This window comes from Pelodiscus sinensis, chromosome 5 (assembly GCF_049634645.1).
Source record: "Pelodiscus sinensis isolate JC-2024 chromosome 5, ASM4963464v1, whole genome shotgun sequence".
NCBI lineage: Eukaryota > Metazoa > Chordata > Testudines > Trionychidae > Pelodiscus > Pelodiscus sinensis.
Genome location: NC_134715.1, coordinates 128,720,159 through 128,730,508, shown reverse-complemented (window position 1 = coordinate 128,730,508; position 10,350 = coordinate 128,720,159). Strand labels below are relative to the sequence as shown.

Here is a 10,350-nt window from a genome sequence, read left to right as displayed (position 1 = left end):
TCTTTTTACCCTGCTGAGTGCATAGTTCTCTGGCCACATGTTAAAGGCCCATGGTGGAACAGAAGAGTTTAAATAAGACAGAATATTGGGAAGCCTAAAGGAAGCGTCCAACACACAGAAAAAACCCACTTCATTCCGATGCAGAACAGAGCCAATGTTTTCTGCAAAACTAGTTTTGAAACTTTTGGTTCAATAGTGTCACAATGAAGTGTCTCCATTTGATATAAGTGGCAAGGAGTCCTGTGGCACCTTATAGACTAACTGAAGTATTGGAGCATAAGCTTTCGTGGGCATGCATGTATCTGATAAAGTGGGTCTTTGCCCACAAAAGCTTATGCTCCAACACTTCAGTTAGTCTATAAGGTGCCACAGGACTCCTTGCCGCTTTTGCAGATTCAGACTAATACGGCTCCCCCTCTGATACTGGACTCCATTTGATATTACACTGCTAAAGCAATTTGATATAAACAAACACGTTACAGTACTAATATATTAAAAGCTACACAAAATGAGTCAAAATTAAATGTTTGGCAAACACGGATAGAAATCTCCATCTTTCCAGCCATTTGTATTGTAGACAAAGGTTCCATTATGCAATTTAAAAGGAACGGGTTTGATCCAGGGCTTCACTGCAGGTGGCAGGTAAAGCATCCCAATAACAAGATCACGAATGTTCAGGAGAAATGCCAGATCAATAAAACCGCCAGCTTAAGACTTTCTCCATTGAGCAGAAGAGAGTAGCAAACGGCCAAGAGTCCAAACCCCCTGATAGGAGGTGCAAGCCATGGGGGAGAGGGTGTTAAAGGTGTAAATGATGAGACTCGTAAGTTTCATTAATGTTTTAGAATAGAGGTCACAGCCTTTTCCATACTAGCACCCCTAAGATCCTTCCTTTATCCAATCAGGACTGTCTCTCACAACAGAGGAAGAATAGGACGGTCTATTGTATTTGCGCATGAACCCCAGGGTGAGAATTCAAGACCTAAGGATTTCTAGAGCACTAGAGACGTACTCTGTGCTTCACAAACATGCTTCCCTGCATGAAGTAAGCAAATTCAGGCATGCCAGGGACCCCAAAAATCAAAAGGGCAAATCCACAGGACTGAACTAAACATAGCAGGGATTAGAAATGTGAGCAGCAACGCATGATTCAATCTTTACAAATCCTAAACCACCTAGTGGAAAAAAAACAACAGAAGCTGGAGGACAGCTGTCTGGCAAGCACATATGGAGAAAGATCCAGGACAGCGGAGGGCAACTTGTCACTCGTGGGCTGCATGAGGCCCATTGGGGTTGTGTGTGTGGCCTGTGAGACACTTTGTTTACCATTACTCATATGCAGAGTTGCCAGGTTCCCTTGGTTTCTGTCCACATAGGGTTTTTTCCTATTGTTATTCCTAAAGTGACATGCATGAAAAGGGCACTTGAAGTGAGGTGTATGTTGATTGCACACAACCTTGACCATGAAAGCCGTGTACCCTCTCTGCATCCATAGTGCTGCTATGGTTCAATTGGCACATCCCCAAATTCTAGGCACACTAGCACAATTAGAAAAACTGCCTTAACCCAGTAGACTGTCTTGGTTGTGATAATTTTGCAGCCCACTGAGCTGGAGAGCCACTCATGCAGCCCACTCACATCTGGGTTTCTTTTAAAAATGTTGACCTTAGCTCTGAACTGCCCTGGTTTTTAAGATTTCCTCTCACCTCTTCATAGTTTTATTAATACAAAACTTCTTTTAAAGATTTGTTTCAGCCTTACAGATGTGTTCAAGACAGAGTGAAGTAGAGGAGACTTACAGATGACCTACGCTCCACTTGGAGTACTGTACGAGGGTTTAAGAAGTTCTCAAACTTACATGTAGATTAATAAAGGATTTTATCTAGGAAGAGGGTTACTTAAGGGATAATTAAAAGTAGCACTATGAGAAGAGAAAAATTAACCCAAAAGAATGAATGCTGTATATCAAGAACAGATCTCTTGCCAGCAAATTCTGGCTACAGGACAGCTTCCTCCAAGGTATCAGAGAAATGTAGTACAGGAAGGGATCTCAAGAACTCATATGATCCAGCACCCTGTGCTGAGGCAGGACCAAGCGAAACTCCAGCATCCCTGACAGGGGTTGGTCCAACCTGTACTTTTAAATCTCCAAGGGGGATTCCACACCCCTGCTTGGAAGCCTATTCCAGTGCTTAACTATCCTCACAGTTCAGTGTTTCCTAATATCTAACCTATCTCTGGCAAAGCCTCAGAAGCGCGGGAACCCGCCGCTGCTGTGGCTTCACTCCCGGTGCCCCTGGTCTGCTGGAGACGGTCTCCAGCAGACCAGGGGCACCGGGAGCAGCTTTTCTCACCCCGGAGGTCGAGGTGGCGGATCACTGCCTGCGAGCTCCGGGGCGAGAAAGCCCCGTTCGTAAGTGCGGATCCGACGTAAGTCGGATCTGCGTAAGTCGGGGACTGCCTGTAATGTCGAAAGACTGTCAAGCTGGAAGACTTCTTACTCCAACTCCTATAACCCTCATTGTACAAGGAGTAAGGGAAGTCGGGGAAGAGTGCTCAATGTCAAAATAAGTGCTGTGTAGACGTTCCCTATTTCGGAAAAAGCTACACAATTGACATAGCCCAATTTGCATAGCTTATTTCAAGTTAAGCCCTGCTATGTAGACACACCCTAAGATGCATCACGTCTACTACTTCCCCCTGTCTAATAGGCCAGTAATGCTGTCAAAGGAGGAAATTAGATTGGAAAGTAACAGATTAGGAAAATGAGAGAAGTCTCATGAAAAAGGGCGCAGCAATGGAAAAAACCTACTAGAATTCAATCCTTGAAATATTTTGCAGGGAATAATCTTGAACTGGTAGAGGCATGACTGTACACTTAGACACTGCAGTGATGCATATCACTGTATCAGCTCATAGTTTAACATATCTAATACCTCTGAACTCCGTGCCTAAAAATGAAGAATTACCGTGTAGTACAAAACAAATTCCTTTAATTTCAGAGACAACAGCAACTCCTACCCACGCAACAGGGACATGAGCTATGATGTAGGCGACAGCCTTTCAGTGCAAGAATTGTGACTGGCACCAAAGGGCTTTGTCCAAATTAAATTCCGCGGTCAACTCGTACGCACGATGCCCTTTTCCTCAAGCTCCTGACGAGCGAGCACAACCTCTGGATGGAAGCTGTGGGGAAATCTCTCATCTGAATTGTCCAACCAGATCAAAAGTCTCTAAGACAGCACACTCCGCTTGACGACACGCCCTTCTTTATCGATGGCGAAGTTGTAGTTGCGAGGGTTATCCAGGCACTCTTGGATTCGCTCGTCCAGATTTTCGGGGGTGATGAAATTTCTGGCTTCCTCCTACAACCAATGAAAGGGAGAAGCCACTTCTCAGTATGTGCAGCGTCAGTGCCCACTGAGGCAGCTGATTAAACAAAGAATGAGATTATGTTACAGCGCAGAGCGGTCAGGGCTCTGCACAAAGACATCCCCTACTTGCCCGAATCTGATGCTGGGGTGGAGTTGATGAAACAGGCATGAACTAGATGAGGGATGAGCACTGTGAGGAAACCTCCTTTAGCTTCTCACCCAAACTCCATTTCAATTCAAACGCAGTGGAGCATTCACAATTACTACCCCACAGGTCTGCTGCGGCTGTAATTAATGTTTATTGGGCCAGCAATGGCTCTTCCAGCAGCTCTGATGATCTCAGAAAGACAAAGCCTGAAGACCGCCAGAAAGATTCCCATTCTACCTCAAGAGGGGCTCAGGACGCCAAAGGCACAAAGGAAGGAACCCTGGAAACACATGGATCTCCATCTCCTACCTGCTCTCAAACATCTCAGGCAGGACATCCTTACGGCACCCCAAGATCATTAAGGCTACTCCTTGAGGCAGCTGGGAAGACAAGAGTTTGCCACAGAGCAACGTACGCCCCTTCTCCCCTCTCCAGGGTATGAGCTTGGTGCCCCAATGAACTCCCAAACCCAATTGATACCAAACAGACCCACAGGTTTCAACATGAGGGGTTCACAAACTCAACACATGCTGTGATTGCTGTCCTCAAACCCAAGCCTTCCATACCTGCAACTGTAGGACCTCTTGCTCTTTCTGCTTAAGAAATTCTTCCATTAGCCTGGCATGGTTGAGGGCTCCTTGTAACTTACGGTCCTGCAATTCTTCCTCCTCTCTTCTGAGTCGTTCCTCCCTGTCACATAACCACATGAGAAAGGGGATACAAGTGAGCCCTCTTGGGGACAGTGGAAGGCATAGCAAAGCAGCAGGGAAACATATAGTATTCAAGGGAAATATGTTGCTCTCCCATGGGATGAGGATGGCAGGGGAGGGAGTTAGCAGGTCTAGCAGAAGATGATGGGCTGGTGAAAGGATCAGCATGACAGATTCAAGGGTCAAAGTCCTAGCTATTCACAGAACAGGGATAGCTTGGGTGACAACAATGAAAATTCCCCTCGTACACACTTAGCATAACCAATATAATCAGAGTACAAAAGAAGAGAGAGTTCAGTGGGGAAGGGAGAAGAGTCACCAAAAGGGGGTGATTTTTAAATCCATACTCGCCATATCAATTCTTTTTTCATCGAGCCACCATGAAAAATTCAGATCACACAGAGTTTACAATCTGTGGCTTGATTTTTGACACTTGAATGAGATTACTACAAAATAAAGGTTTTGAGCACAGCTCCTTTTTAAAAGTGTCTTCACACGTAACCCTAATTTTGTCCTTAATAAAAAAGGGGACAGTTCAGTCTCTAGGATTCAGCCCTTTAAGGAGCCATTTAGTGCCAGTTACACTGGTGTTGCAAAAGGGACACTGGTCTGGTTAGCAAGTGATCCAACACCAAAGTCATTTTGCACAGTAGGGATGTTAGATAGTGTGTAGTTGAATAGTTGTGTAATCGCACAAAATATTATTGGTTACACAACTATTCAATGGTCCCCAGGGGGGAAACGACAGCGGCCAGTGCACCCCCGGCAAGCCTCCTGCTGCCCCCTCTGCTGCCTCTGTATTAGAGAGAGCAGTGCAGGGCAGCAGCATCCCCTGTCCGTGGGAGGCCCAAGCTCACTGCATCCAGAGGCTGCTCCATGGGATAGCAGAGCAGCCCATGTCTGCGCTGATCCCAGGCCCGCTGTGAACAAAGGTTGCTTCACAGCAGCCTCCCCTGCCGCCCCCCCCCCCCCGCACGCCTCTGTAGAAGGCAGCGGGGGAGGGTGTGGGTAGTAGGCATGTAAGCGACTACTTCACTACCCGATAAGCATAGGTTTATCAGGTAGCAGAGTCACTACTCGACTAGTCGCTTCTCCTCTTCCCCAAACTGCCTCTGAATCAGAGAAATCCGAGGTGGGAGCAGAAGCCGATGCTAAGGGGTAGAGGGGCAGGAGAGGCAGAGGTGCAGTGGGGAAACGGCACGAGTGAGGACTGCTTGAGTCCCCATTCACCCCGGGTTCCCCACTGTGCCTCTACCTTTTAAAAAGCAGAGTTGCAGCTGGGATAGCGAGCGCCCCACCCTTTATCGACTAGCCAATGGAAATTCCATCGACTACTCGATTAGCTGACTGATCGAAATTTAACATCCCTAGCAGGCAGCAAGGGGGTGCAGCAAGGGCAGAGAGTGAGGGGGCAGCGTGGAGCAGGCATGTGTGGAGAGATGCTCAAAAGCTGATGCCCCGCACGTATCAGCTCTTGCTTGCCTCCCTCACACTGCGCACTGCTGCCTCTCTATCAGAGGGAGCCCAAGATTATCAGTTAATTGTGTAATTGTCTAGACCAGTTGTTCCCAACCTTTTTTATGCTAAGGACTGGCAAACCCATTCACAAACCTTTGGAGGATCTGTAACATTTTATTTGCATATTCATTATGCAAATAATGAATATGTAAATAGTGTTGCCTGACTGCCACGCCCCAGTGCAGCCTCTTGCTCCCCAATGCCTACCACCATTTGACCCCCACCCCACACCCTTTGACCTTTTAACCTCTGACCCCCTATAGCCCATACCAACACCCTCTTGCCCTGTGACCCCACCACACCCTCACCCAACTTCCCTTTGCTCCAATCACTCCAAACACCTCCCAGAGTGAGGCTCCCCTTCGGGGTGTGGCTGTTACTGACACATGGAATGGGGCATGTGCGCTCCCTCCTCTTTCACGTCCCTTCCCTCCCCAAGCGTGTCTTCCGCCTTCATTAGTAGGGGGAGCGCAGAGCCCCAGCCGGGCCGCCATTACCAAGAGAGGCACCTCCTCCTGCTGCCACCTCAGTGCCACTGGTGGCAAAAGTGACCGTGCAGGCAGAACACAGAGCCCCAGCTGGCTGCCATTACAGAGGAGGGAGGCACATCCTCCTGCCACCACCTCAGCCCTAGTGCCGCTGCCGGCAAAAACAGCTGTGCGGCAGGGGGAGCGGCCCTTGGTGGCACGTGTGCTCCCTACCCCCCAATCGTGGCAGAGGGAGGAAGACACCTGCTCCACCTCCTCCTGCCATTCCTCAGCCACCATGGCTGCTGGAGCTGAGCCACCATGAACAGCTGGGTTGAGCTTCAGCAGCTGCTGAAGCCTGGTTGCCAGCGGTCTGCGGACCAGCGGTTAAGAACCGCTGGTTTAGATGGTGACATCCCTATTGTGCAAAGGGCTGAGCTACCGTCACCTCTTGGTACGGTGGCCTGGGCTTGATTTAAACTGGAGGTGAAAGGCTCTGCATGTCATTAGCCTACCCCAACAGTCATCTTTTAAAGAAACAGTCAGTTAGGTAAGCTTGTGACTTGATTACCAACCATCCACATGAGGAAAAATATTTAACAAAGGGCACTTGAGTGCAGCATTGACTTGCGTTTGGGACGGGACAGAAGAGAACAAGCTAGGGAAAGGAGACAAGCTATCCTCAGAAAAGTGTTAATGGGATCCAACGAGCAGAAGTCAAAGCTAGACAAATTCAAACGGGAAGGCAGACATTTTTCACCATAAGGGTAATTAACGATTTGGAAAAAACTTACCACAGGTTGTGGTGGATTCTCCATCATGGATAGTTTTTCAATTAAAATGGAATATTTTTCCAAGAGCTCTGCTCTAGGAATTATTGGGGAAGTTCTACGGCCTGTGCTACACACAGTCAGACTAGACGATCACACTCCCAGACCTGAAGCGACCAAGATCTAATATATGAATCCGTGCACTCTCAATCAGATCAAAGTAAGACCCTTTCCTTTTAGAAGCGGAGGGGGATAGCTTCCCTGTACAGCTCTGGCATCTCACAGGGTTTCACTGCACTGAAGCAGTGCCCCAAGCCCTTTGTCTGGCAGGCTTGAGGGCCACTTCTCACCTCTTTTTCCGCAGCCGCGCGTTCTCAGCGTCATTCCATGCCATCAACGCCTGGTGCTCCTCCATTGCCTCCTTCCCATACTCTTTAGCAAGGCGCGCCTCACGGCTCTTCTGCATCACCTCTTCCTTGAACTCTGTTCTGGGAGAGAGGTAAAAAATGCTATGAGCATGGCACAGTCCAATCTATGTTGCTTCTATCCCAGCATATGGCTTCTAAGGCAGATCTTCCACAAGCCAGCGGCCCTCACCTGTCACTTGGCCCTAATGCCACTAGAAAAGGCAAGGTCAGCTTGACAACTTCCAGTCACCTGACAGCGCCATTTCCCTTTCCAAATGTTTGGAGAGAGGATTTCCTTAAAATTGGGATTCCTTAAACATTGGACACACACAGAGGGACCCACAGGCATGCTCCAAAATGACCCTACCTCTTCCCCAGGTAAGTTCTGTCTAAGCTGCGTGGTCACCCAGCTGCCTAACAAGCCCCACACAGGGGCTCAGGGTGGCCACACAGAGCAGCACCTCTGCCTGCCAGCCCCAGCACGGAGCTGCTGCAGCCAGAGCAAAAGTGCCTCTCCCCACTGGTCCCAACATGGCAGGCCCATGCCAGGGAATAGAGCACCTCTCCATGGGCCACGGTCTTGCTGAGGCCCGGGGGACCTCTACCCCTGCAGCTCTATTGCAATTAACTCCGTTAACCTGTTTGTGGCACAGCAGGGCACCACAGTCCCAGCAATACCAGTGTGGCCCCAGCAATACCACTGGCTTTGGGCCAGTGCAGGGCCAGCCATGGCAGGCCCCAGTGGGACTTCGGTTAAAACTGTGTTAGTGTTTAACCAATTCACCATTTTTAACAGCCCTAGTGGGGAAGGGCCCCTCTCCTAGCCATTACACGGTGGGGAGGTGGACAGCAGGAAAGTGGAGTCTTTTCCGGCCATGGCACCCAAGTTAGAACTGCCCTAGAGATGCCATGAGGCAGGTGCCCCTTCCCCGGCCCCCACAAAGCCTTATCTGAACCTGTCCCAGCCAGGGCACATGCACCCCTCTACCGGCTGTGTTTGCTGGTGTTGCATGGCCCTAAGGTGAGAGGGGGTAGGGGTGGTCCTCTCTCCCTGGACAGCCTGCCCCCTGAACCCCACATCCCCATTCCCGCACCCACAGCCCTTGGGCAGAGGCCCCAACTCTCTAGCACAGCCCCTCCCCCCCACCATGACACCCCCAGGCAGAGCCCCCCACCCCTGCACCCCAACCCTCTAGTGCAGCCCCTCCCCCAGGCAGAGCCCCCCACCCCTGCACCCCACCCCTCTAGTGCAGCCCCTCCCCCAGGCAGAGCCCCCCACCACTGCATCCCACCCCTCTAGTGCAGCCCCTCCCCCAGGCAGAGCCCCCCCACCCCTGCACCCCACCCCTCCCCCCACCGCACCCCCAGGGAGAGCCCCGCCCCCGCACTCCTCCCCTCCCCCCCCCACCGCACCCCCAGGCAGAGCCCCGCCCCCGCACTCCTCCCCTCCCCCCCACCGCACCCCCAGGCAGAGCCCCGCCCCCGCACTCCTCCCCTCCCCCCCACCGCACCCCCAGGCAGAGCCCCTCCCCCCACCGCACCCCCAGGCAGAGCCCCGCCCCCGCACGCCTCCCCTCCCCCCACCGCACCCCCAGGCAGAGCCCCGCCCCCGCACGCCTCCCCTCCCCCCACCGCACCCCCAGGCAGAGCCCCGCCCCCGCACTCCTCCCCTCCCCCCCACCGCACCCCCAGGCAGAGCCCCGCCCCCGCACTCCTCCCCTCCCTCCCCACCGCACCCCCAGGCAGAGCCCCGCCCCCGCACTCCTCCCCTCCCCCCCACCGCACCCCCAGGCAGAGCCCCGCCCCCGCACTCCTCCCCTCCCTCCCCACCGCACCCCCAGGCAGAGCCCCGCCCCCGCACGCCTCCCCTCCCCTCCACCGCACCCCCAGGCAGAGCCCCGCCCCCGCACGCCTCCCCTCCCCCCACCGCACCCCCAGGCAGAGCCCCGCCCCCGCACTCCTCCCCTCCCCCCCACCGCACCCCCAGGCAGAGCCCCGCCCCCGCACTCCTCCCCTCCCCCCCACCGCACCCCCAGGCAGAGCCCCGCCCCCACACTCCTCCCCTCCCCTCCCCCGCACCCCCAGGCAGAGCCCCGCCCCCGCACTCCTCCCCTCCCCTGCACCGCACCCCCAGGCAGAGCCCCGCCCCCGCACGCCTCCCCTCCCCCCACCGCACCCCCAGGCAGAGCCCCGCCCCCGCACTCCTCCCCTCCCCCCCACCGCACCCCCAGGCAGAGCCCCGCCCCCGCACTCCTCCCCTCCCTCCCCACCGCACCCCCAGGCAGAGCCCCGCCCCCGCACTCCTCCCCTCCCCTCCACCGCACCCCCAGGCAGAGCCCCGCCCCCGCACTCCTCCCCTCCCTCCCCACCGCACCCCCAGGCAGAGCCCCGCCCCCGCACGCCTCCCCTCCCCTCCACCGCACCCCCAGGCAGAGCCCCGCCCCCACACTCCTCCCCTCCCCTCCCCCGCACCCCCAGGCAGAGCCCCGCCCCCGCACTCCTCCCCTCCCCTCCACCGCACCCCCAGGCAGAGCCCCGCCCCCGCACTCCTCCCCACCACCCCACCGCACCCCAAAGCAAAGCCCCGCCCCCCTCTAGCGCAGCCCCTCCCCCCCGGCAGAGCCCCGCCCCCGGGCCGTTGCTGCGCGCGGCGCCCCGCGGCGGTTGGCGCTACCTGAGCGCGTGCAGCACGAGCCGGTACAGCCGGTAGCGCTCGGCCACCACCAGCAGCTCGGCCGGCTCCACGGGCGGCGGCAGCTTCACGCGCCCGGCCTTGGACTTGGCGGGCGGGTCGAAGCGGGACTTGCGGCCCCGGGCCGGCACCAGCAGCGGCGGGCGGCGCAGCGGGGCCCAGCAGCGGCGCAGCGCGGGCAGCATCAGGCCGCTCCCGAACCGACCTCCGGCGGGCGCCGCCATGGCCCTGACCCGCCCCTCCCCGCGCGCCCGGAAGCGGAAG

At 54.6% G+C, this 10,350-nt stretch overlaps 1 protein-coding gene across 1 annotated transcript; it reads right to left on the bottom strand.

Annotated features, from left to right (window-relative positions):
• Positions 1–2,976: 2,976 nt before the first annotated feature.
• MRPS26 (mitochondrial ribosomal protein S26) lies at positions 2,977–10,350 on the bottom strand. The gene is made up of 4 exons (XM_075930994.1): positions 10,069–10,350; positions 7,338–7,475; positions 4,089–4,212; positions 2,977–3,365 (listed from the first exon to the last, which is right to left on the bottom strand). The coding sequence occupies exons 1-4, from the start codon at positions 10,308–10,310 to the stop codon at positions 3,234–3,236; spliced, it is 636 nt and encodes a 211-aa protein (XP_075787109.1). The 5' UTR covers positions 10,311–10,350; the 3' UTR covers positions 2,977–3,233.

Excerpts from the sequence above, each read along its gene's own strand:
- MRPS26 (XM_075930994.1), bottom strand. The coding sequence starts at position 10,310 with ATGGCGGCGCCCGCCGGAGGTCGGTTCGGGAGCGGCCTGATGCTGCCC. Across the intron at positions 7,476-10,068 it reads CTCGTGCTGCACGCGCTCAG|AACAGAGTTCAAGGAAGAGG; the intron begins GTAGCGCCAACC and ends CCTCTCTCCCAG. Across the intron at positions 3,366-4,088 it reads AAGAGGTCCTACAGTTGCAG|GAGGAAGCCAGAAATTTCAT; the intron begins GTATGGAAGGCT and ends CATTGGTTGTAG.